Source organism: Octopus bimaculoides, chromosome 14 (assembly GCF_046866305.1).
Source record: "Octopus bimaculoides isolate indiv1 chromosome 14, ASM4686630v1, whole genome shotgun sequence".
NCBI lineage: Eukaryota > Metazoa > Mollusca > Cephalopoda > Octopoda > Octopodidae > Octopus > Octopus bimaculoides.
The window spans coordinates 2,805,321-2,832,501 of record NC_142941.1 but is presented as its reverse complement, the minus strand read 5'-3'; the positions used below and the strand labels follow the sequence as shown (position 1 = coordinate 2,832,501).

At 34.9% G+C, this 27,181-nt stretch overlaps 3 protein-coding genes across 4 annotated transcripts; all 3 read right to left on the bottom strand.

Annotated features, from left to right (window-relative positions):
- Positions 1 to 265: 265 nt before the first annotated feature.
- LOC106867375 (protocadherin beta-15) lies at positions 266 to 11,810 on the bottom strand. 2 transcript variants are annotated; one of them, XM_089362192.1, is made up of 5 exons: positions 10,718 to 11,810; positions 3,348 to 5,724; positions 2,060 to 2,210; positions 1,007 to 1,899; positions 266 to 699 (listed from the first exon to the last, which is right to left on the bottom strand). In XM_089362192.1, exons 2-4 carry the CDS (start codon positions 5,694 to 5,696, stop codon positions 1,781 to 1,783), a joined length of 2,619 nt encoding a protein of 872 aa, XP_089218318.1. In that variant the 5' UTR covers positions 5,697 to 5,724; positions 10,718 to 11,810; the 3' UTR covers positions 266 to 699; positions 1,007 to 1,780. The 2 variants fall into 2 exon arrangements, with proteins under 2 accessions (XP_089218318.1, XP_014767718.2); XM_014912232.3 differs by lacking the exon at positions 10,718 to 11,810 and having other exon boundaries at positions 2,060 to 2,213; positions 3,348 to 5,718.
- Positions 11,299 to 19,518, bottom strand: LOC149132582 (protocadherin beta-15-like). Its single transcript, XM_089362194.1, has 4 exons — positions 18,595 to 19,518; positions 14,271 to 16,647; positions 11,999 to 12,152; positions 11,299 to 11,830 (listed from the first exon to the last, which is right to left on the bottom strand). Exons 2-4 carry the CDS (start codon positions 16,617 to 16,619, stop codon positions 11,712 to 11,714), a joined length of 2,622 nt encoding a protein of 873 aa, XP_089218320.1. The 5' UTR covers positions 16,620 to 16,647; positions 18,595 to 19,518; the 3' UTR covers positions 11,299 to 11,711.
- Positions 19,170 to 27,181, bottom strand: LOC106867049 (protocadherin beta-15). Its single transcript, XM_089362191.1, has 4 exons — positions 26,389 to 27,181; positions 22,111 to 24,487; positions 19,842 to 19,995; positions 19,170 to 19,673 (listed from the first exon to the last, which is right to left on the bottom strand). The coding sequence occupies exons 2-4, from the start codon at positions 24,457 to 24,459 to the stop codon at positions 19,555 to 19,557; spliced, it is 2,622 nt and encodes an 873-aa protein (XP_089218317.1). The 5' UTR covers positions 24,460 to 24,487; positions 26,389 to 27,181; the 3' UTR covers positions 19,170 to 19,554.

Below are 27,181 nucleotides of genomic sequence, written 5' to 3'. Positions count from 1 at the left end.
TTACTCCAGCTTCATTCAAATTAGATGTTGTGTTCCTCATCAGTGAGGAGAACACACAATTTCAGCCATAATAAATCTATATTATACCAACACATCCGATGCTTAGCAAAAATTAATCTCTATAACAAAAATAGAGCCCATGCTGTTACTATATTAATAAATTGCTAACTAAGAGTTAAAAAGCGTGTAAGACAATAAGTGTAACATGTGTCTGATCTAATTCTGCGATGGAATAATAAAGTGAAATAGAAACAAACTCCACAAGTCTTGGTACTTTAAACATTCATATTTTTTTTCTTTTTATTTTCGTAAACCAAATATTGTTGTCCTTTTTATAAATGAAACTTTTCAAAAACTGTCATCATTTGCTAATTGAATCTTTTCTAAAAATGTCCATCAACAGTTTTCTTTGTTTTGTTTTTTTTTTTGTTTTAGATTGTTTAATATAAGAAGGAAATATTTAACATAGAAATACTGATTATAATTATCACATAATCTGTTATAACTGAACAAATACATATAAAAACACAGTAAAAATTTAAGCAAGGAGTTATCAGCATTTTAATATTGAAGATTATCAGATTAGGTTTGCATCAAGTGTTGAAAGAAACTGTCTTTCTGGGATGGGGTTTGTGTATTTTCTTGATAATGGAGTTTCACATTGTTAAATGGTGGAGTGGTAGTTTGAACTGGAACCTCCTGAAATATAAACAATACTCAAGCATTTAAAATTAGTTTAATATATTTTAAAACAGAGAAACTTCAACATGAAAATAACTCTTCTAGTCTACACAATGTTTTCTACATTTCAAGTTCTAGTGGAAATTTCTTTGCCGGATTCTCACATGGTGGGGACAGGGGTAGATGGAAACTTTTGTACAATAAGGTAAAGGTGGTGAAAGACAGGTGATATGTATGTGTTGATGATTAGAAAAATTGACCAGAACTAACCAAGGACACAAACAACAACAGCAATAGGAAAATAAAACTAAATGTTGGTACTTACAGCATGTAAAATCCTTTGTTATAAATGTGTGACTTGGTCCCAATGTTCTGTTAATGGTTGTCTGTGTCACTGCTGCTATGGTGTGACAATGGCTTCATGTTGATGGAATAGTGTTGGTGGTGAGTCAGTGGGGAACCAGCAGTTCCTCTCAGTCTTCCTTTGTGGATGTGTGATGTTTAGTGTGTGTGTGTGTGTGTGTGAGAGAGATGGGTGATGCTTATTCCAGTTTCACTCAGACTATTTCCCCTCACACAGAAGAAGAAAGAAAGAATACAGAATATCAGCCCCATTAACAGTCAGCCATGTTAAGTCTATATAACACTGGCACAGATATATATTCAGTGTTTCATATAGATTTTATATTAACAAAATATCACTGATATTGGTAAATATGTTACCAAGAAATGATGTTAATATAGAAAAATTCTGATTAAGACATGTTTATTTTAGTATTTATTTCTAAGCAATAATTTCCTAGATGTAATATTTTCATACCATTATTTTAAATATATTCTAAATTAATTCAAGGGATATTTGGGAAATATAAAAAAAATATTAGCTAATATAAAACATTATGCAAAATTCTGTGTGTGTGTGTGTATGTACATATACAGGTTGAAATGTTGCTAACTTCACTCTTAGTGCCTATATATTGTATCATATGTTGGTGTATAATATTGGCAGAGAGAAGTTATATTTATATTAGTTTGTATGAGTGTGTGGGGAGCGTCACGTCTGAAATATAATTGTCAATATTTAGTAAATGACCAGTGGTCAGTTAGTAATGACATCTGGTGTTGAAGGTAACTGTCTCTCTGGAGGTTTCACATATCTGTCTTGGTACTGTTGTCTTTCAGGGTTCACTGGTGTATCCTGTTGGCTACCATAGATCCCTGCAAAAGATTGTTTTAATGTTTGAAACAATCACCATCATCAGAAATACTCTAGGGACATACAGACAGAACTAATTACATCTCAGTCAACAACAATAATTAGTACAATAATTAGTAATGAATTACTGTAATATTAAATGAGAAGGGATTGTTATCTTACCTGACATTGCTGGTATTTCTTCATACTGTCTACTTGACCGCTCACTCCAGCACTGTCCACTACTCTTACGACTGGTCAGTGTGTCAGTGGGATAGTTAGAAGATGGTCTGTTGTCTCCATAAGATGTCACCTCAATGGGTTGACTGTATTTCTGCTGTAAAAGATTAATAAGATGTTATATATCCAAATATTTGTTTACGGTCATTGTTTTGATAACATCATTAACTAAAGAATTTTCTGGAATATCTTTTGTATTTCTAAATTTGTGACCATAAATTTTAAAAAATGCTAACTGTGTTCAAATTGATGATTCTTTGCTAAGTCCATTCTATCTTTCATGCAGATTGTGAAACTATACATGTCAAATTGTTGCCTACAATGCTTTCCTTAGCTCCAAGTAGAGAAGGTTCACTACAGGAATTTGACTTTGCATTGTCAGCCCAGTGTGAAGGCTGCTAGCACCAACAGAGATGCAGATACGAACCATGTCTGTCCTAGAAGGAGGTAGACACTGAAAACATATCCGGAAGACAGTAATTCCCAGTCAGAAAAGAAGCACGAAATGGCAACAGATGATGTCCAAGCAGAAGATATTGGTGACAAGAGTATTCATGGCTAAAGTGATTTCAACTAAATGGGTAAGTTGCCTGCAACAAGACACTCGTTAATATGAAAAAACAAAGACTGCCTCAAATTTGATAGGGCTCATATAGATTGGTCCCCTTCATATAGGCAGTCTTGCAGAGAAAACAGAGGAATAAAGTTGAAATGGTTCATATCCGACAGCAGTATTTATGTCAGATGTCAGCAGTGATGTGAAGAGAAATAATGGCAGTGTCATTCTTCTTGGCGTCATCTAGCTGCATTCCAGGGAGATTTCTCACTTCAAGCTCCAGGCCCTACTTATCATATGGCAATAATTAATTATCAAATATTTACAAGGGTTAAATGATATTCGTTTCTACTATAGACACATGGCTATAATCCCTAATTTAGGATATAGTTAAATGCACTGACCCTAGTTTTTTATTCTTTCCTTATCACTTAGTGAGGAGAGAAAGGAAGTGATCACCTCCACTAATTGCTCTAAAGGAGAAAGAGTTGATGTTAAACTTGGTGACACATTCAGATCTACAACCCGAGTAGGCTATGGCTAGATTTGAACTCAGAATATAAAGAGCTGGTAAAAAATATTTCAAGCCATCCTCAACTATCATTTACTTATTCTCCTAGACCATTGACATGTACTTAATTTTATTTTTGATAGTTTTTTAAAAATAATACTTACCCTTGTAGACTTTTGAAGACTTCTGTTCATTGTTGATGTCTTCCAGTCTTCTGGATAGTAATGGCTCCTCGAATGACCATATCTGTCTGACGTCTCTCCTCGATTACCTGACATCACAGGTACACTGTTGTTACCTTGATAGATCAACTGTCTCATCTCATTGCGACATTGGTATGCCTGTTTCTCTTCTGCTGTTCTTTCAGAGGAGCTATTTCTCACATTGTTACATCTCACAATACACAGTGTTATAGAAACCACAATAGCTATAGATACTATCACAGCTGCTACTACAATGATAATCAACAATGTGGCATCTATTGTGTTATCACTTGGTAGGTGCACAGCTGTGAACATTGGTGACGTCTTGTTACTAACAGTCAGTGTCAAAGACACACTAGTTGTTGCTGACAGAACTGGAGTACCACTGTCTTTCACAACAAACTCAAGCTCATATGATCCGGCATCATTTTGGTAAACTGTGCGAGAGTAAGATAACACACCAGTGAACGAGTCCAGTTTAAATAACTGTCTCTCGTTACCTGAAACGATTTCATACCTGAGAAAAGCATTCATGTGACTGTCTATATCAGATGCTTTCAGAACTGTGATGTCGTTCTTACTTTGCGGATGATAGTGGACATTAAGAGTGAAATGGTCAACACTAGGAAATGTAAAATATGGAGCATTATCATTTCTATCCAATACTTCCACTTCAACATTCACTGTGTTATTCAGAGATGGTGTTCCATTGTCTTTCACAAAAACCTCAAACTCATAGAAATCTCTGTGTTCTCTGTCTAAAGACTGGTTTGTTGAAATAAAGCCAGAGTTGATAATCTGGAATGGCAGATGATATTGCTGTTTATTTCTCAGAGAATAAGACAATTCACCTCCCTTACCAATATCTGGGTCTGTAGCATTGATAAAGCCAATAGGGAAATTAGCTTTGTCATTCTCGTAGGTAAGGAACTTGAATGTGTCTTTCGTAAAGTGTGGTTCTACATCATTCACATCTAACACTTGGATTGACAGATCTTTATCAGTTTTCAGAGCAGGTAATCCTTTATCTTCACACGACACAGTAAAGTGATAATGTTCCTCTGTCTCTCTGTCTACTGCTTTCTTCAGAACTATTTTATATTCCTTTGATTCCATTGACTGTAGTTTGAATGTGTCGTCTTTGATATGACAGTTCACCTGTCCATTGTGTCCAACATCATTGTCAGTGACCATCACATAAGCAATGAAACTACCAACTTTGATATCTTCCAGAATGGTGGCTGTGTTGTGATTCTGTGTAGAAATAAAGTTCACATCAATATTTGGAGGATTGTTCTGTTGGTTGATGACATTTACCATAACAGTGGCTATGGAACTGAGAGGAGGGTTGCCACCATCTCTGGCTTCAATATACAATTTAAATGATTTTTTCTTTTCTAGATTAGAATGTTTGGCTTGGAATATTTCCCCAGATTGTTGCTCTATCCTAAAGTTGTTCATTGAGTCTTTAGATGTTAATGAACTGATATAATACAAAACTTTACCATTTTCTCCAATATCAGAGTCTTCTGCCATCATTACAACAACTGGTCTATTCCTTTGATGGTTATTTTGTATAGAGACATTGTATGTTTTCTCAGAGAAAATTGGTCTGTTATCATTTTCATCTTCCACAGTTATGTGCACATTTAAGACACCCTGTTTCAGTGGAGTTCCTCCATCCTTAGCAATCACTTCTATATTATAGCTATCTTTTGTCTCTCTGTCTAACTTTCCTTCTAAAACAATTTCTAATGATAGCAAACTATCTGCGATCTGAAATGTAGACAAAGAAAACTGTTGGTTATTTCCCTTTAATTCGTAATTCACTAATCTGTTCTGTAATCCAACGTCTTTGTCAATAGCATTGGGAATTGATCGTTTTGTGCCTTTACTTTCAGTTTCAGAATATTGCAGAATTATATCTTCCAGAGGAAACTCTGGTCGATGGTCATTGATATCTTCTATAATTACCTTAATTTTTAATATCTTTATAAATTTCCCTGCTTTATGAACTGCTACCTTAATTGTGTGGAAACATTCTTTCTCAAAAGTACACAGGGACTCAGCATCCAGTGTTTGTGTGGTGTATATCTTTCCAGTGTTGGTCACATTAAATAGCTGTGTTCCCTTCTGTTGTAACTGACTGAATGATAATAATGCAGGGTCCTTTAACTTTGAATCAGCAGTAATGTCTCCTATGTTGATAATAGGACTGTTTTCTTCTTTCACATGGTAAACAATGTCTTTAGAGACAGAACAGTGAAGCAGACACTGTAATATCCATATCGCTATTAAGACCATCTTCATTAGTTGAGTTAAATACCAGTCAATTGATCTGAAAATATAAAGGTACACAACTGCCATTTACTTTACAGAAACAAATAACAGATTTATAATATTTATTCTATTAACCACAGCAAAATAAATATCTTTTTATTGTATTGAATGTTTCCATTCTTTCCTGCTTTACCTTCATTAATCACAATAATACCCAATATATTATATTTATAAAATCTGTAACGAAGCAGTATTAAGTTCATAATCACCTTCCTGTAAATTATACAATGATAATTTCCATCTTTGCTTCATTAACTAAACTTTAAAATGCAATACTTCAAGCACAATGTCACAGAATTCCATGGAGCAGATACTTGTTATTTGTAAGAATGTTTTATATGAAATATAAAATATTTAACTGTCTTTTTAACTGATTTGGATAGATATTGGAGTGAAGAAAACACAGCCAACCACCTCATCATGTACAATCTATTAATCACTCAAGTTAGATTTCATTCTTACCAGGAAATAAGACAGAAGGACCATTGTAAACAATCCAAACCTTTCCTGATAAAGAATGCACAACACAATGTGGATGAGTGGTTAGAGAGTTCAGAGTCAGAGTGAAGTTAGACACAGAAACAGAAGACGATATGGAGAAGCTAGGCATGGAAGCTAAAAGATCCATGACTGTAGGGAGAAAGATTGAAACACCTGCAACATAGATGGCTACTGAGAATTCCAGCAAAATAATCTGCAAGGGCTATGGATCTGACAAACTCCCAGTCAAACTGATGGTGGAATGATATAGATGATAGAATGGTAAAGACAAAGGGACAGGCTTGGAAAACCCAGAAGGAAGGTGACTGTAGGGAGCATTATCAAACAGCATGAAGGGTAGCTAGGCAAACAGGTATACTCAGATAAGGGTAGGGCAGAAAAGAAGAAATTTGCAACATAAGGATCAGGATTGTAAGACAGTTAGAGAGAGTTCAGATACCATTGGTGAGAAGTATATTTGGAATGATGAAGGCACATTAGCCATGGAAGACAAGAGGCAAGGGAGTGCTATTATGAGAGGTTGTCGAATGTGGAGAATGCATGGGATAAACAGGGGGAGCCTACAGAGGACCAGCAATTCAAGTTGACAAGTAATGTGGTTGACAAAGAAATTATGGGCATGAAGAGAAAGCAAGTTGTAGAGATGTTCAAGATATCTGGGAAGGTAAGCGAAATGATTACTACCTGGATAGGAAATCAGGTTATACAGGAAGGCATCATACCCAATGACTGACATAGCGATATAACAATGAACTGACACAAAAACAAAGGAGATGCCTTAGAGCAGTGGTCCCCAACGAATCATTTCTAAAATCCTGAAGCTCCCTTGTGATATTTAACTTTGGTTAATGCTTACAATATTACCGGGAATCAAAATAAAAAAAAAATGTCTAGGAGACACACATACACTTTTACCTACATGTTTTCACAAACCACTAAATTGAAGGAAATAATCTTATTTCCACTTTAGAGACATCAGATCTTATGAATAGAGCTGATGAAAATGACATGACCTGATGTCTCTAAAGTGTCAAATTTTAAACAACTTGATCTCTCTAAAGTGTCAAAAATTTGATAAAATTGTCCACAGAAGGGGTGTAAAGAATTTTTTTTAAATAACTCATTCTCAAATTGCTCCCTTTCTCTATTGAGATGCTAAACATTGTGTACAAAAGGTATAAATTCAACATAACCCTACACATGCCTCACCAAAATATTACCAAGGCCTTAGAAAGAGAAAATTACAGAGGAATAAAAAAAAAACTATGAAGGTTGAAGTGTGTCATAACATAATTGACCCAAAACAGATGCAACTGTAACGAGAAATACTTTGCTACTGTTTTTCTTGACAATTGCTGATTTAGAGAAGGTATTTGACAGGATAGCATGCTCGTTAATTTGGTGGTTACTAAGTGTTGATGAATGACCTGTGAAGTCTGTGCAGTAAAATAAGAGTCTACAAGGATTTCAGTAATGAATTTAGAGGAACAGTAGGGATCCATCAAGGTTCAATCTCAGTGTTCTCCTATTCATCACAGTCCATGAAGCCATCACAAAGAAATTTAAGATTAGATATCCATGGAGATTTGCATTTGTTGATAATCCATTTCTCATACTTGAATCTATGGAGGAATTAGAGAAGAAATTCCAGGTATGGAAGCTAAACCTAAAAATCAAGGTAAACTTAGTCAAGACTAAGGTTTTTAGTAAGTCCGAAAGAAGACAGGATCCAGATATTGTAAATGGCCTTGATCAAAATGAAAATGCAGAAAAAGAATACGTATAAATGCCAATTGCTGCATCCAGTGTAAGTTACAGCTATGCACAAGTGGTGCAGTGGAATCACAGGCAGACTAACAAAACACACTATGTGACACAAGCACAGAAACAGAATGTACTATGAGAACACAAGAAATTGATTCTCTTCAATTCTCAGGTGGTTCACAGGAAGTAGACAATAGCTTTTGTTATAGAGGAGACATAATTATCGGGGAAGATGGTTGCACTGAAAGTAGGGTAGCCAGAGTAAGTACAGGTTGGAAAATTGGTATTACTACTGCTGGCAATAAAAATCTTTCCCTCAGAGGGAAGTGGAGATTGTTTGATAGTTTTGTTAGAACTGTGATACTGCATGGTAGAGAGACAGGGGCCTCAAGTGTAAAGGACTTGAGAAAAGTGGAAAGAAATGAACCAGCAGGTTCTATTGGATGTAAGGGTGCATGAATGGCATAATACAAAAATGTTGCAAGAAAAACTGAGCATATGAAGAATTAAATGTAGTGTGCAAGAAAGAAGACTGTTCTGGTATGCACTTGTGATGCATCTGGATGAGGACAGCTGTGTGAAGAAGTAATGATCATTTAATGTAGATGGAGGTTGTAGAAGAGGGTGAATTTGGCTGTTATATAAGAAAATCAAGCAACCAGATAGAAGCTCCCAGCAAAAGATCAAAAGGTGACACTTTTGAGAGAAGACAATATATTCACCCTTAAGGAACTGTCAACAAGAAAGTGGTTCGTTCCTCTCTACAATAAATAAATCTTTCTCTATAAAAACTAAAATGATATTTAAACAAGGTTTTTCTAGTTCAAAAACAAAACATGGAGAAATCATCAGAAAGACAATGGCAGAAAGTTTTTTTCAATGAAGATGTCACATTAACTCAGGATAAAGGACAACTAGATTTGTATAAAATAGACATTTATAACAATTAGGAAAAGACAAAAAATTTATAATTAATACTGATCAATATTTTCCATTTATTTACAAGAATTCTTATGGTTGTAATGGATCAGTTTTGGAAATTCTAATTAAAAATTCTGGATGGAAAACTAGATATAGGAGGTATCAGCTGTTGTGTTCCAGAAAGAAGAGAAGATTGAGATGGTGTGGCCACAGGATGCAAGTGGATGAGAACTGCTGTTTGCTTAAAGGGGTGTGGAACCCTCAGGAAGAAATGGGATGAAGTGGTGGAAGCTGACCTCAGCTCTTTGAACCTCCTGGATGAGATGACAAAGGACCGGGATCTCTCATAATATAAGGTTCTCAAAAGGACTCACCTTCCTCACTGGGACTGAGTCCTGGAAGTGCTATATTTTGGAGACTCAGTCTGTTTCAGAAATTCCCTCCTCTCACATGCTACACTTATCTCTTCCTCCACCCTCCTCGTCCTCCCCACCATCAGCAACTGTATCATCATTACTACTCTTGCTACCCCCTCTTCTCCCCACTCTTCTGCATCCCTCAATCATCCTGAGCGCACAACTCTTGTCTCATCCTTCCTCCAGCCCTACCCATTTTGGCAGCCTGCCCTACCCTTCATTCACCTTCCCATACAATCTTACAAATTACCTACACACACACTTCTACCTAGCTTGTGCCTTGTGGGGTAACCTGGATCCCTTATCACCACTATGTTTTACAGCTCCTACACATCATTTTCTCTTCTTTATCCTTCTCTCTCTCCTTCACTTTCAAGCTGCAAACTGCACTGTGACTCCAGCAGTGTGGGTGGCATGTAAAGCACACCCAGCCCATGCTATAAAGTGGTTGGAGGTTAGGAAGGTCATCCAGTTGCATACCAAAACGGACACTGGAGATCAATGTCATCCTTAGAGGCACTGCTTCCCATCAAACTGTCCAATCCATTTTCAGCATGGATAATGGACATCCAATGATGATGATGAAGTTCTCTTTCATACACAAATGACAAATACATTATGAAAATACAATTATTGTATTATAGATACAATAGTGTAATTCAATGTAAATACAGTTCTTTTAGTGAACAAAATTTTACAGAAATATCTAATGACAGAAAACCTCCGCCATCAACACCACATTTAATTAAAAGATATTCATTAAACAAGACCAAATACGGCAGTGTTTCAGTATGAATGCAACAAAACAGATTAAAACCAATAAAATCTGACAGAATAATAAATTTAGAAAGAGTTAAACAATACCACAACACAATATTCATTATATATATATTGACACTAAACCACCATCTTGTCAACTATTCTCCCAGTTTCACTTTAATATTTTATATTAATACAACACATTCTTACATATAAACATAATAAAGATACTTGACTCTCTCAAAAGATCCTTAACAAGAAACACTCAAATTTCTTTAAAATACACACAATAAAGAACATCTTGTGGTTATATATTATACATTATCAATACTGATAATATATGAAGATGTCTGCAAATAAGACACAACAAACTAACTGGATTTAAATATATTTCACTTGAAAAATAACCATAATTAAATATTATTTCACAATTCCTAAGAGCAAAATATCAATCCTGAACATATAAAAAAAATCAACAGAAACCGTGTAACTGGCAAAGACCATATTTAAATGTCTATTGACATAATTTCTATTTCTTATATTCTATACTAAAACATGGCTGAAGAAAGTTTCTAAAACAATCATCAGTCAAATATCTTAATAATATAAAACAAACATTCATAGACTTACCTTCATTGTGTAAAATCCTTTGTTGTATAAACTGTGACTTGGTCCCAGTGTGTTCTGCTGTTAATGGTTGTCTGTATCACTGCTGCTATGGTGTGACAATGGCTTCATGTTGATGGAATAGTGTTGGTGGTGAGTCAGTGGGGAACCAGCAGTTCCTCTCAGTCTTCCTTTGTGGATGTGTGATGTCTAATGAGTGTGTGTGTGTGTGTGCATATGCTTGTAAGAGAGAGAGAGAAAGAGGAGGATGGGTGATGCTTACTCCAGCCTCACACACACAAGATGTTGTGTTCCCCTCAAAGAGAAGAGAGAAAGGAAGGGAGAGAACAAACAATATCAGCTCCACAAACAGTCAGCCATAATAAGTCCATATAACACCAACATGTCTGATGTAGAGAGAGACTGGGAGAGATAGATATATTCAGTGTTTCATACAGATTTTATATTAACAAAATATCACTGATATTGGTAAATATATTACTAGCAAATGATGTTAATATAGAATAATTCTAGTTAAGATGTGTCTGACCTAAATATACACCCAACCTATAATGGAGGATGTATGAACAAATACAGAAGGAATATTCTAATTTTCAGGCATGTTTATTTTGGTATCATTTTTATATATAATTTCCTAAGTGTTAGATTTTAAAAACACTGTTGTAAAAAATAGAGATATATATTTTAAATCTATTCTAATTTAATGCCAGAGATATTTGGGAAATTTCATAAAGAGCAGATAACTGAGAATATCAGAGAAAATATTGGCTGATATAAAACAATATGTAAAATTCTGTGTGTTTATAAATATTGAAATGTTGCTGACTTCATTGTTGGCATCTATATATTGTGTCATATGTTGGTATATAATATTGTAACTGTAAGGTAAAGTTAGAAGTTATGATATTTATATTACTTTGAGTGTGTGAGTGTGTAGGATGAGTATTATATTTGAAATCTTGTTCTGAGGGGTCAATATTTAGTAAGTGACCAGTGGTCAGTTAGTAATGACATCTGGTGTTGAAGGTAACTGTCTCTCTGGAGGTTTCACATATCTGTCTTGGTACTGTTGTCTTTCAGGGTTCACTGGTGTATCCTGTTGGCTACCATAGATCCCTGCAAAAGATTGTTTTAATGTAGCAATGTTTGAAACAATCACCATCATCAGAAATACTCTAGGGACATACACACAGAACTAATTAGATGTCATTCAACAACAATAATTAGTACAATAATTAGTAATGAATTACTGTAATATTAAATGAGAAGGGATTGTTATCTTACCTGACATTGCTGGTATTTCTTCATACTGTCTACTTGACCGCTCACTCCAGCACTGTCCACTACTCTTACGACTGGTCAGTGTGTCAGTGGGATAGTTAGAAGATGGTCTGTTGTCTCCATAAGACGTCACCTCAATGGGTTGACTGTATTTCTGCTGTAAGATACAACAGCAACCAGAAACCCTTAAAGATATCATTCATGACTGACACTGCTAATGAATAACTCGTTATAATGTTGTTGAATCTATAGAAAGCTGCAGTACATCATAATAACCATCTTCATCATCAATTAATGTCCATGTTCCAGATTGCCATGGTTTGAATGGTTTAACATGATCTGATGGGGCAAAAGTCTGCATCAAACTCCACTTTCAGCTTTGTCAGCTTTTCGATGGCTTTACACCATGCACAGGGTGTGTTTTTAGTGCCATTGGCACTAGCAAGTTTAGTATTTGGCTTATGAGATTGGGAAACCCAAGGACGAGGCCTTTATGGCAGGAGATAAGGGTTAAGGTATGAGAGAATGTGGGACAGAGAAGGTTCTCGTTGTAAAGGAGCTACTTGGTTACTAACAGAGTGATGAGAGTGGGAATGAATCATGAGAAGAGGTAATTAGTGGTAGGTAATGAGGTGTCCAGGAGATACTTCAGAGTATAAGATGAATAGAAGTGGGTCAAGCATGAAGGGGTGGGAGTTTGAAAGAAATGGGAGACGGTAAGTGGAGGAATCCAACATCTGTAAAGGTTGGGTAAAGTTGAAGGGTGTTCCAGGAGAGGCGAGAGCAGAAATCATACGTAATCTGGTGGTTTGTGAAGGGACAAGAATAACAGGAGAAAGAACGATCATTGTTACATATGGGTGCAGAGAACACTCTGAATGGTAGAGAGAAAAACATGGAACAGTATCAAGAGAGGATTACAGCAGGTAAGATGAAAGGGGTGACATGCGCAATATGGATGGGCCTTTTTGTGCATACATATGTAATAAATACACAGGTAATGCACCCAAATTATGGGTGAGCCTCCTTGAGAACTACATATCACATGACACCCTTTATTTGTTCTTTATTCTTATTGTCTCTGCAAGGCCCAGAATCCTGGGGGCAGCCAACAACACTTCATAGAATTACACAAATTTCAAAAATCATTTCCACCATTTCAAACTTATGGCAGCTACTGGATTCCAGCCTGCCAGCCCTGGTCAAACCGTCCAACCCATGCCAGCACAGACAACGAACTTTCAATGATGATGATAATGATTGAATGTTAAATCGAGATAAAAACAACTTTTGAAACTTGTCAGAAAATTATAAAGGACAATTTCGTTTTAGATGTAAATATTTGCAAAATACTCAAAAGTGCAGATTTCTGATTGTCCACGAAAGATTATTGATTATTTATCAAACATTTCATGGGGCTGCTTTATAGATATATAAAACATGAGGACAAGACCACAAATTCTAGAATAGGGGACAGGTGAATGTATAAACATCAGTATGTGTATTATTATAAATCTCATAGTCAAGAGAAAGATCCAGTACCTATAACCATTTTCAGGCTCTCAAAGACTGATACAAAACAAGGAAAAGAGGTAATTATCTTCAACTTGGAGACCTGACCCAAATGCTTGCAACACAGTGGTCTTCACTGCTCAAAGCACCCAATGACCAGTTGCTGGTGCTAAACAGGGCAACAGATTAAGTCTTCTATCCAAGCAACCCATAGATGAAGTGAGAGGGCAAATAGTTAGAACAAATATAGCAAAGTATCAGGAATGATGCTTAAATGCTTCTCTCAGTTCACTGCTCAAAAATCTACATCTTTTGTCAATCCCACAAAGAAAAAAGGCAAAGTTGTCCCTACTAAAATTTGGAATAAAAAGGTAAGAAGTGAGAATAGATACAACAGGCTATTTCATCTGCTGATTCTGGCAATTCTAGGATGCTTATGTCATCCACTAATGAATAAAGAAAGTCATGCTTTAACATAAACAGGTGTAACTAATTGACACAAGTCATTTAAGAGATACATATTACCCACTGCACCAATCTACTGCCCATCTATATTTCTATGGTCACATTCTGACCAATTTACTGCCTATGGTGTTGAGTTATACAAAGTGTCTTCTTCAAGTAAATCACATACTAAACATATGATATACAATTCTGGAAGGAAATTTTATGAGATATATGTCACCAAGTAATATTTATAGCAGCAAAATTATTACAAATGTGAAGGAAAACTTACAACATATATATTTAAAATAATACTTACCCGTGTAGATTTCTGAAGTGTTCTGTTCATTGTAGACATCTTCCAGTCATCTGGATAGTAATGGCTCCTCGAATGACCATATCTGTCTGATGTCTCTCCTCGATTACCTGACATCACAGATACACTGTTGTTACCTTGATAGATCAACTGTCTCATCTCATTGCGACATTGGTATGCCTGTTTCTCTTCTGCTGTTCCTTCAGATGAGCTATTTCTCACATTGTTACATCTCACAATACACAGTGTTATAGAAACCACAATAGCTATCGATACTATCACAGCTGCTACTACAATGATAATCAACAATGTGGCATCTATGGTGTTATCACTTGGTAGGTGCACAGCTGTGAACATTGGTGACGTCTTGTTACTAACAGTCAGTGTCAAAGACACACTAGTTGTTGCTGACAGAACTGGAGTACCACTGTCTTTCACAACAAACTCAAGCTCATATGATCCGGCATCATTTTGGTAAACTGTGCGAGAGTAAGATAACACACCAGTGAACGAGTCCAGTTTAAATAACTGTCTCTCGTTACCTGAAACGATTTCATACCTGAGAAAAGCATTCATGTGACTGTCTATATCAGATGCTTTCAGAACTGTGATGTCGTTCTTACTTTGAGGATGATAGTGGACATTAAGAGTGAAATGGTCAACACTAGGAAATGTAAAATATGGAGCATTATCATTTCTATCCAATACTTCCACTTCAACATTCACTGTGTTATTCAGAGACGGTGTTCCATTGTCTTTCACAAAAACCTCAAACTCATAGAAATCTCTGTGTTCTCTGTCTAAAGACTGGTTTGTTGAAATAAAGCCAGAGTTGATAATCTGGAATGGCAGACGATATTGCTGTTTATTTCTCAGAGAATAAGACAATTCACCTCCCTTACCAATATCTGGGTCTGTAGCATTGATAAAGCCAATAGGGAAATTAGCTTTGTCATTCTCATAGGTAAGGAACTTGAATGTGTCTTTCGTAAAGTGTGGTTCTACATCATTCACATCTAACACTTGGATTGACAGATCTTTATCAGTTTTCAGAGCAGGTAATCCTTTATCTTCACACGACACAGTAAAGTGATAATGTTCCTGTGTCTCTCTGTCCACTGCTTTCTTTAGAACTATTTTATATTCCTTTGATCCCATTGACTGTAGTTTGAATGTGTCGTCTTTGATATGACAGTTCACCTGTCCATTGTGTCCAACATCATTGTCAGTGACCATCACATAAGCAATGAAACTACCAACTTTGATATCTTCCAGAATGGTGGCTGTGTTGTGATTCTGTGTAGAAATAAAGTTCACATCAATATTTGGAGGATTGTTCTGCTGGTTGATGACATTTACCATAACAGTGGCTATGGAACTCAGAGGAGGGTTGCCACCATCTCTGGCTTCAATATATAATTTAAATGATATTTTCTTCTGTAACTCAGAATGTTTGTTCAAGTAAAGCTCTCCTGAATCTGAATCTATTCTGAAATGATGTTTTGCATTTGTTGATGTTGTTGGACTGAAATGATAAAAAACTTTACCATTTTCTTCAATATCAGAGTCTTTTGCCAACATGACAATAACCGGTATATTTCTTTGATGGTTACTTTGTATAGAGACATTGTATGTTTTATCAGAGAAAATTGGTCTGTTATCATTTTCGTCTTTCACAGTTATGTACACATTTAAGACACCCTGTTTGGGTGGAGTTCCTCCATCCTTAGCAATCACTTCTATATTATATCTATCTTTCATCTCCCTATCTAACTTTCCTTGTAATATAATTTCCAGAGATGATACTCCATCTGCTCTTTGGAATGTAGACAAAGAAAACTGTTGGTTATTTCCCTTTAATTCGTAATTCACTAATCTGTTCTCTAATCCAACGTCTTTGTCAATGGCATTGGGGATGGACTTTTTCATACCTTTACCATCTCCTTCTCCAAATGTTAATTGAATTTCTCCCACAGGAAACTCTGGTTGATGGTCATTGATGTCTTCTATAATTACCTTAATTTTTAATATCTTTATAAATTTCCCTGCTTTATGAACTGCTACCTTAATTGTGTGGAAACATTCTTTCTCAAAAGTACACAGGGACTCAGCATCCAGTGTTTGTGTGGTGTATATCTTTCCAGTGTTGGTCACATTAAATAGCTGTGTTCCCTTCTGTTGTAACTGACTGAATGATAATAATTCAGGGTCCTTTAACTTTGAATCAGCAGTAATGTCTCCTATGTTGATAACAGGACTGTTTTCTTCTTTCACATGGTAAACAATGTCTTTAGAGACAGAACAGTGAAGCAGACACTGTAATATCCATATCGCTATTAAGACCATCTTCATTTGTTGAGTTAAATACCAGTCAATTGATCTGAAAATATAAAGGTACACAACTGCCATTCACATCATAGAAACCATTTTCATCATACGATAGATTGTTAACTAAACTGTAATATGTAATATTTTAAATGGAATGTCACTGAGAATTTCAAAGAGTGATACTTGTTATTTGTAAGAATGCTATACTGTGTGAAGTATAGAATATTTCACTGTCTGTGCTATAGACTTGGGTAGATATTATCTATATAGCATTCTCTATAATCGTCATGTATTCAAACAGTGTATTGAGGAGCATAATTATTCTATATGTCCTTTTCAGGGCGAGGAAATGAGGGGTGGGAGTGGATTTGAGTTGGTTGTCATATGAACAGGTCAAACAATCTGATACACGTTTCCCCCCCACTGGTTCAAACATTGACACAGAATTACTTTCCCTTAGTGTCTGGCACTATTCTTATATGAAACACAATGGCAAAATGACATAGTAAATTGAAAAGCTGGAGAACTACCAAAAAGGAACAAAAAAATGTATCCATATAAATGTTAAATATTAAGGAGGTATTAAGCAAAGATTTTCTCATTAGGAACAAGTCTGACAGTAATGGTGCATATATATTTCACACAGTAAATTTGTATAATTATGTGAGAGACAGAATTTAAAGAAAAGTTAAAATTGCAAGGGAAACAACATAAAATATAAATTGAAAGAAAAACACAAATGATTTACAGTAAATACTAATCAATATTCTTCATTTATCTGCAAAGATTCTTATGGTTTCAATGGATCAGTTTTGGAAATTCTAATAAAAAATATTGCTTTTAAATTTTGGCACACAGACAGCAACTTCAAGGGATGGGGCAATTCCAATACTCAACTGTTACTTAATTTATCAACCCCAAAAAGTATGGGAGACAAAGTCTACCTCACCAGAATTTGAACTCAGAACATAAAGACAGATAAACTGCCACTAAGCATTTTGCTTGGCATGCTTATGATTCAGCCAGATTGCTGAAAAATTAACGAGGTTGTATTTGTTTTATATAAAACACTATGTAATATCTCATATGTAGAAATGACAAATAATAAAAAAATATATATTTCAAATGTATGATATATTATACAATAAATACAACTGTAGTGGTTAATGCTAACTGTTGTGTTTAAAGGTATATAGATGCAATAGGCATGTGTATGCCTTTGAAGTAAACAAAGGAAAGGAAGTGTTAATTTTTACACAACTCTCTTGGTCAATAAAATCATATTCATTTTTGTTTTTCAAAGAAATATCTAATGACGCAAAAGCTCCTTTAGCAACACTGCAAATCTAATTAAGACCACATTTAATAGAAACATATTCATTAAACAAGACCAAATACAATAATGTTTCAGTATGAATGCAACAAAACAGATTAAAACCAATAAAATCTGAATTTAGAAAGAGTTAAACAATACCACAACACAATATTCATTATTTATATATTGACACTAAACCACCATCTTGTCAACTATTCTCCCAGTTTCACTTTAATATTTTATATTAATACAACACATTCTTACATATAAACATAATAAAGATACTTGACTCTCTCAAAAGATCCTTAACAAGAAACACTCAAATTTCTTAAAAATACACACAATAAAGAACATCTTGTGGTTATATATTATACATTATCAATACTGATAATATATGAAGATGTCTGCAAATAAGAGACAGCAAACTAACTGGATTTAAATATATTTCACTTGAAAAATAACCATAATTAAATATTATTTCACAATTCCTAAGAGCAAAATATCAATCCTGAACATATAAAAAAAATCAACAGAAACCGTGTAACTGGTAAATACCATATCTAAATGTCTATTGACATAATTTCTATTTCTTATATTCTATACTAAAACATGGCTGAAGAAAGTTTCTACAACAATCATCAGTCAAATATCTTAATAATATAAAACAAACATTCATAGACTTACCTTCATTGTGTAAAATCCTTTGTTGTATAAACTGTGACTTGGTCCCAATGTTCTGTTGTTAATGGTTGTCTGTGTCACTGCTGCTATGGTGTGACAATGGCTTCATGTTGATGGAATAGTGTTGGTGGTGAGTCAGTGGGGAACCAGCAGTTCCTCTCAGTCTTCCTTTGTGGATGTGTGATGTTTAATAAGTGTGTGTGTGCATATGCTTGTAAGAGAGAGAGAGAAAGAGGAGGATGGGTGATGCTTACTCCAGCCTCACACACACTAGATGTTGTGTTTCCCTCAAAAAGAAAAGAGAGAAAGAAAGAAAGAGACCAAACAATATCAGCTCCACAAACAGTCAGCCATAATAAGTCCATATAACACCAACATGTCTGATGTAGAGAGAGACTGGCAGAGATAGATATATTCAGTGTTTCATACAGATTTTATATTAACAAAATATCACTGATATTGGTAAATATATTACTAGCAAATGATGTTAATATAGAATAATTCTAGTTAAGATGTGTCTGACCTAAATATACACCCAACCTATAATGGAGGATGTATGAACAAATACAGAAGGAATATTCTAATTTTCAGGCATGTTTATTTTGGTATCATTTTTTAATATAATTTCCTAAGTGTTAGATTTTAAAAACACTGTTGTAAAAAATAGAGATATATATTTTAAATCTATTCTAATTTAATTCTAGAGATATTTGGGAAATTTCATAAGGGCTATGCAAAATTCCTGTGTGTGTGTGTGTGTGTGTGTATTTATGTATACAAGTCAAAATCTTTCTGACTTCCAGTTAATGTCTATGTATTGTATAATATGCTGATATATAATATTGTAATTGTGAGGCAAAGATGTAAACGTCTGTATTTTTTAAAATTTGTATGAGTGTGTGGATAGAGGTTCATATTTGAAATAGTATTGTAAGGGATCAATATTTAGTAAGTGACCAGTGGTCAGTTAGTAATGACATCTGGTGTTGAAGGTAACTGTCTCTCTGGAGGTTTCACATATCTGTCTTGGTACTGTTGTCTTTCAGGGTTCACTGGTGTATCCTGTTGGCTACCATAGATCCCTGCAAAAGATTGTTTTAATGTAGCAATGTTTGAAACAATCACCATCATCAGAAATACTCTAGGGACATACAGACAGAACTAATTACATCTCAGTCTACAACAATAATTAGTACAATAATTAGTAATGAATTACTGTAATATTAAATGAGAAGAGATTGTTATCCTACCTGACATTGCTGGTATTTCTTCATACTGTCTACTTGACCGCTCACTCCAGCACTGTCCACTACTCTTACGACTGGTCAGTGTGTCAGTGGGATAGTTAGAAGATGGTTTGTTGTCTCCATAAGATGTCACCTCAATGGGTTGACTGTATTTCTGCTGTAAAATACAACAGCAACCAGAAACACTTAAAGATATCATTCATGACTGACAATGCTAATGAATAACTCGTTATAATGTTGTTGAATCTATAGAAAGCTGCAGTACATCATAATAACCATCTTCATCATCAATTAATGTCCATGTTCCAGATTGCCATGGTTTGAATGGTTTAACAGGATCTGATGGGGCAAAAGTCTGCATCAAACTCCACTTTCAGCTTTGTCAGCTTTTCTATGGCTTTACACCATGCACAGGGTGTGTTTTTAGTGCCATTGGCACTAGCAAGTTTAGTATTTGGCTTATGAGATTGGGAAACCCAAGGACGAGGCCTTTATGGCAGGAGATAAGGGTTAAGGTATGAGAGAATGTGGGACAGAGAAGGTTCTCGTAAAGGAGCTACTTGGTTACTAACATAGTGATGAGAGTGGGAATGAATCATGAGAAGAGGTAATTAGTGGTAGGTAATGAGGTGTCCAAGAGGTACTTCAGGGTATAAGATGAATAGAAGTGGGTCAAGCATGAAGGGGTGGGAGTTTGAAAGAAATGGGAGACGGTAAGTGGAGGAATCCAACATCTGTAAAGGTTGGGTAAAGTTGAAGGGTGTTCCAGGAGAGGCGAGAGCAGAAATCATACGTAATCTGGTGGTTTGTGAAGGGACAAGAATAACAGGAGAAAGAACGATCATTGTTACATATGGGTGCAGAGAACACTCTGAATGGTAGAGAGAAAAACATGGAACAGTATCAGGAGAGGATTACAGCAGGTAAGATGAAAGGGGTGACATGCGCAATATGGATGGGCCTTTTTGTGCATACATATGTAATAAATACACAGGTAATGCACCCAAATTATGGGTGAGCCTCCTTCAGAACTACATATCACATGACACCCTTTATTTGTTCTTTATTCTTATCCTCTCCGCAAGGCTCAGAATCCTGGGGGCAGCCAACAACACTTCATAGAATTACACAAATTTCAAAAATCATTTCCACCATTTCAAACTTATGGCAGCTACTGGATTCCAGCCTGCCAGCCCTGGTCAAACCGTCCAACCCATGCCAGCACAGACAACGAACTTTCAATGATGATGATAATGATTGAATGTTAAATCGAGATAAAAACAACTTTTGAAACTTGTCAGAAAATTATAAAGGACAATTTCGTTTTAGATGTAAATATTTGCAAAATACTCAAAAGTGCAGATTTCTGATTGTCCACGAAAGATTATTGATTATTTATCAAACATTTCATGGGGCTGCTTTATAAATATATAAAACATGAGGACAAGACCACAAATTCTAGAATAGGGGACAGGTGAATGTATAAACATCAGTATGTGTATTATTATAAATCTCATAGTCAAGAGAAAGATCCAGTACCTATAACCATTTTCAGGCTCTCAAAGACTGATACAAAACAAGGAAAAGAGGTAATTATATTCAAATTAGAGACCTGACCCAAATGCTTGCAACACAGTGGTCTTCACTGCTCAAAGCACCCAATGACCAGTTGCTGGTGCTAAACAGGGCAACAGATTAAGTCTTATATCCAAGCAACCCATAGATGAAGTGAGAGGGCAAATAGTTAGAACAAATATAGCAAAGTATCAGGAATGATGCTCAAATGCTTCTCTCAGTTCACTGCTCAAAAATCTACATCTTTTGTCAATCCCACAAAGAAAAAAGGCAAAGTTGTCCCTACTAAAATTTGGAATAAAAAGGTAAGAAGTGAGAATAGATACAACAGGCTATTTCATCTGCTGATTCTGGCAATTCTAGGATGCTTATGTCATCCACTAATGAATAAAGAAAGTCATGCTTTAACATAAACAGGTGTAACTAATTGACACAAGTCATTTAAGAGATACATATTACCCACTGCACCAATCTACTGCCCATCTATATATCTATGGTCACATTCTGACCAATTTACTGCCTATGGTGTTGAGTTATACAAAGTGTCTTCTTCAAGTAAATCACATACTAAACATATGATATACAATTCTGGAAGGAAATTTTATGAGATATATGTCACCAAGTAATATTTATAGCAGCAAAATTATTACAAATGTGAAGGAAAACTTACAACATATATATTTCAAATAATACTTACCCGTGTAGATTTCTGAAGTGTTCTGTTCATTGTAGACATCTTCCAGTCATCCGGATAGTAATGGCTCCTTGAATGACCATATCTGTCTGATGTCTCTCCTCGATTACCTGACATCACAGATACACTGTTGTTACCTTGATAGATCAACTGTCTCATCTCATTGTGACATTGGTATGCCTGTTTCTCTTCTGCTGTTCTTTCAGATGAGCTATTTCTCACATTGTTACATCTCACAATACACAGTGTTATAGAAACCACAATAGCTATCGATACTATCACAGCTGCTACTACAATGATAATCAACAATGTGGCATCTATGGTGTTATCACTTGGTAGGTGCACAGCTGTGAACATTGGTGACGTCTTGTTACTAACAGTCAGTGTCAAAGACACACTAGTTGTTGCTGACAGAACTGGAGTACCACTGTCTTTCACAACAAACTCAAGCTCATATGATCCGGCATCATTTTGGTAAACTGTGCGAGAGTAAGATAACACACCAGTGAACGAGTCCAGTTTAAATAACTGTCTCTCGTTACCTGAAACGATTTCATACCTGAGAAAAGCATTCATGTGACTGTCTATATCAGATGCTTTCAGAACTGTGATGTCGTTCTTACTTTGCGGATGATAGTGGACATTAAGAGTGAAATGGTCAACACTAGGAAATGTAAAATATGGAGCATTATCATTTCTATCCAATACTTCCACTTCAACATTCACTGTGTTATTCAGAGATGGTGTTCCATTGTCTTTCACAAAAACCTCAAACTCATAGAAATCTCTGTGTTCTCTGTCTAAAGACTGGTTTGTTGAAATAAAGCCAGAGTTGATAATCTGGAATGGCAGACGATATTGCTGTTTATTTCTCAGAGAATAAGACAATTCACCTCCCTTACCAATATCTGGGTCTGTAGCATTGATAAAGCCAATAGGGAAATTAGCTTTGTCATTCTCATAGGTAAGGAACTTGAATGTGTCTTTCGTAAAGTGTGGTTCTACATCATTCACATCTAACACTTGGATTGACAGATCTTTATCAGTTTTCAGAGCAGGTAATCCTTTATCTTCACACGACACAGTAAAGTGATAATGTTCCTGTGTCTCTCTGTCTACTGCTTTCTTTAGAACTATTTTATATTCCTTTGATCCCATTGACTGTAGTTTGAATGTGTCGTCTTTGATATGACAGTTCACCTGTCCATTGTGTCCAACATCATTGTCAGTGACCATCACATAAGCAATGAAACTACCAACTTTGATATCTTCCAGAATGGTAGCTGTGTTGTGATTCTGTGTAGAAATAAAGTTCACATCAATATTTGGAGGATTGTTCTGCTGGTTGATGACATTTACCATAACAGTGGCTATGGAACTGAGAGGAGGGTTGCCCCCATCTCTGGCTTCAATATACAATTTAAATGATTTCTTCTTTTCTAGATTAGAATGTTTGGCTTGGAATATTTCCCCAGATTGTTGCTCTATCCTAAAGTTGTTCATTGAGTCTTTAGATGTTAATGAACTGATATAATACAAAACTTTACCATTTTCTCCAATATCAGAGTCTTCTGCCATCATTACAACAATTGGTCTATTCCTTTGATGGTTATTTTGTATAGAGACATTGTATGTTTTCTCAGAGAAAATTGGTCTGTTATCATTTTCATCTTTCACAGTTATGTGCACATTTAAGACACCCTGTTTGGGTAGAGTTCCTCCATCCTTAGCAATTACTTCTATATTATAGCTATCTTTCATCTCCCTATCTAACTTTCCTTCTAAAACAATTTCTAATGATAGCAAACTATCTGCTATCTGAAATGTGGACAAAGAAAACTGTTGGTTATTTCCCTTTAATTCGTAATCCACTAATCTGTTCTGTAATCCAACGTCTTTGTCAATGGCATTGGGGATGGACTTTTTCATACCTTTTCCATCTCCTTCTCCAAATGTTAATTGAATTTCTCCCACAGGAAACTCTGGTTGATGGTCATTGATGTCTTCTATAATTACCTTAATTTTTAATATCTTTATAAATTTCCCTGCTTTATGAACTGCTACCTTAATTGTGTGAAAGCATTCTTTCTCAAAAGTACACAGGGACTCAGCATCCAGTGTTTGTGTGGTGTATATCTTTCCAGTGTTGGTCACATTAAATAGCTGTGTTCCCTTCTCTTGTAACTGACTGAATGATAATAATGCAGGGTCCTTTAACTTTGAATCAGCAGTAATGTCTCCTATGTTGATAACAGGACTGTTTTCTTCTTTCACATGGTAAACAATGTCTTTAGAGATAGAACAGTGAAGCAGACACTGTAATATCCATATCGCTATTAAGACCATCTTCATTAGTTGAGTTAAATACGAGTTAATTGATCTGAAATTACAAGAGAAAAGTGTCTTTCATATCGTTGGTAAAACCAGAAATATAATATGTAAAACATTAAATGAAAATTAGAATGGTGTGTAAGGTGGAACAGTATATCAGTGGTGGGGAAATGATTGCACCCATAATTTAGCAGAGCATCAAGTTGAGTTGGCCTGATGCAGTTGATGTTCAGTTTGGAAAGTTGCAGGTCAAAGGCAGGAGAACAATAGGATCAGTCAGAGTTTAGTAGAGAAACAAATAACAATATTAGTTAATATTATGGCTTGATTTGGGAGAAGGTGGTGCATAGCTGGCTGAATCTATGAAGCAGATTCATATCTGGATTCACATCAGTGATATAATCTACATTACACTGTCATTTATTGTCACAGTTTCATTACTTTCAACTCTATGGTTGTGTCCATGCTGGAGCACAATCATTAAAACTATAGATGGTACCTTGGCAATTATCAAAATTTGACTATTGAAGAGAGACATTAAATGATGATGATGATGATGATGATGGTGGTGGTCCAGATATGTCTCCATGTTTCGATGTAGTTTCATCAAATGCTTTTAAAATGACTGAATTCGGCCATACTACACTAACCTAATAATGTCATGTAGTACTGTTCCAATCTGATATACAATAGTATTATATAAAATACTTTTAAAACTAATTTCTTAAACCAGAATTAAAGTAACGTTTATCTTCTCTTGATCATGTTGACTGTTAAATTATTCTAGGAAATCATTTGTACACTGAAATAAGTTAAATTACTGCAGAAACACAAATCAATATTTCACTAATGATATAGTAAGCAGAAGTATTAGTACTATGAATAAATATTGAACAAATGAGATATGTAAATGAAAGAGATTGATAAGATACATTTACAGTAAATTTATATCAAAGATATATTATTATTATTAGTAGTAGTATATTTATATCAAAGATATATTATTATTATTATTATTATTATTATTGTGAATTAATGCAATCTTAGTATACTCTCATCAATATGACAAGAGGCAAAAACGAAACAGGGGTACCTATATTTCTTAAGCTAGCAATAGTTGTCATCATCGTCATTTATCTTTCGCTTTCCATGCTCGCATGGGTTGAACTATAATATATTAATAATAATTCATTTGTATATAATTTTTAAGAAACAGATTGCCTTCAACAAGAAATTTTTTAAACAAATGAAAGAAGGAAAATATAACTGGGATTACATACACGTAAATATATAAAGCAATATTTAATTAAAATATATATACATTAAACAAGACCAATATGACACTAGTTCACCTTAAAGGCAGCAAATACATTAAAACCAATAAAATCTGACAGAATATTAAATTTAGAAAGAGTTAAACAATACCACAACACAATATTCATTATTTATATATTGACACTAAACCACCATCTTGTCAACTATTCTCCCAGTTTCACTTTAATATTTTATATTAATACAACACATTCTTACATATAAACACAATAAAGATACTTGACTCTCTCAAAAGATCCTTAACAAGAAACACTCAAATTTCTTAAAAATACACACAATAGAGAACATCTTGTGGTTATATATTATACATTATCAATACTGATAATATATGAAGATGTCTGCAAATAAGAGACAGCAAACTAACTGGATTTAAATATATTTCACTTGAAAAATAACCATAATTAAATATTATTTCACAATTCCTAAGAGCAAAATATCAATCCTGAACATATAAAAAAAATCAACAGAAACCGTGTAACTGGCAAAGACCATATTTAAATGTCTATTGACATAATTTCTATTTCTTATATTCTATACTAAAACATGGCTGAAGAAAGTTTCTACAACAATCATCAGTCAAATATCTTAATAATATAAAACAAACATTCATAGACTTACCTTCATTGTGTAAAATCCTTTGTTGTATAAACTGTGACTTGGTCCCAGTGTGTTCTGTTGTTAATGGTTGTCTGTGTCACTGCTGCTATGGTGTGACAATGGCTTCATGTTGATGGAATAGTGTTGGTGGTGAGTCAGTGGGGAACCAGCAGTTCCTCTCAGTCTTCCTTTGTGGATGTGTGATGTCTAATGAGTGTGTGTGTGCATATGCTTGTAAGAGAGAGAGAGAAAGAGGAGGATGGGTGATGCTTACTCCAGCCTCACACACACAAGATGTTGTGTTTCCCTCAAAAAGAAAAGAGAGAAAGAAAGAAAGAGACCAAACAATATCAGCTCCACAAACAGTCAGCCATAATAAGTCCATATAACACCAACATGTCTGATGTAGAGAGAGACTGGCAGAGATAGATATATTCAGTGTTTCATACAGATTTTATATTAACAAAATATCACTGATATTGGTAAATATATTACTAGCAAATGATGTTAATATAGAATAATTCTAGTTAAGATGTGTCTGACCTAAATATACACCCAACCTATAATGGAGGATGTATGAACAAATACAGAAGGAATATTCTAATTTTCAGGCATGTTTATTTTGGTATCATTTTTAAATATAATTTCCTAAGTGTTAGATTTTAAAAACACTGTTGTAAAAAATAGAGATATATATTTTAAATCTATTCTAATTTAATGCCAGAGATATTTGGGAAATATAAAAATCTCCTAACTGACAACATTAAAGAAAAGAGGAGCTTATATTAAACATTAAGTGTGTATGTGTGTGTGT

Coding starts and splice junctions, on each gene's coding strand:
- LOC106867049 (XM_089362191.1), bottom strand. CDS start 24,459: ATGAAGATGGTCTTAATAGCGATATGGATATTACAGTGTCTGCTTCAC. Junction 19,996..22,110: donor CACTTCAGAAATCTACACGG/GTAAGTATTATT, acceptor TGTATTTTACAG/CAGAAATACAGTCAACCCAT. Junction 19,674..19,841: donor AGAAATACCAGCAATGTCAG/GTAGGATAACAA, acceptor AATCTTTTGCAG/GGATCTATGGTAGCCAACAG.
- LOC149132582 (XM_089362194.1), bottom strand. CDS start 16,619: ATGAAGATGGTCTTAATAGCGATATGGATATTACAGTGTCTGCTTCAC. Junction 12,153..14,270: donor CACTTCAGAAATCTACACGG/GTAAGTATTATT, acceptor TGTATCTTACAG/CAGAAATACAGTCAACCCAT. Junction 11,831..11,998: donor AGAAATACCAGCAATGTCAG/GTAAGATAACAA, acceptor AATCTTTTGCAG/GGATCTATGGTAGCCAACAG.
- LOC106867375 (XM_014912232.3), bottom strand. CDS start 5,696: ATGAAGATGGTCTTAATAGCGATATGGATATTACAGTGTCTGCTTCAC. Junction 2,214..3,347: donor GTCTTCAAAAGTCTACAAGG/GTAAGTATTATT, acceptor AATCTTTTACAG/CAGAAATACAGTCAACCCAT. Junction 1,900..2,059: donor AGAAATACCAGCAATGTCAG/GTAAGATAACAA, acceptor AATCTTTTGCAG/GGATCTATGGTAGCCAACAG.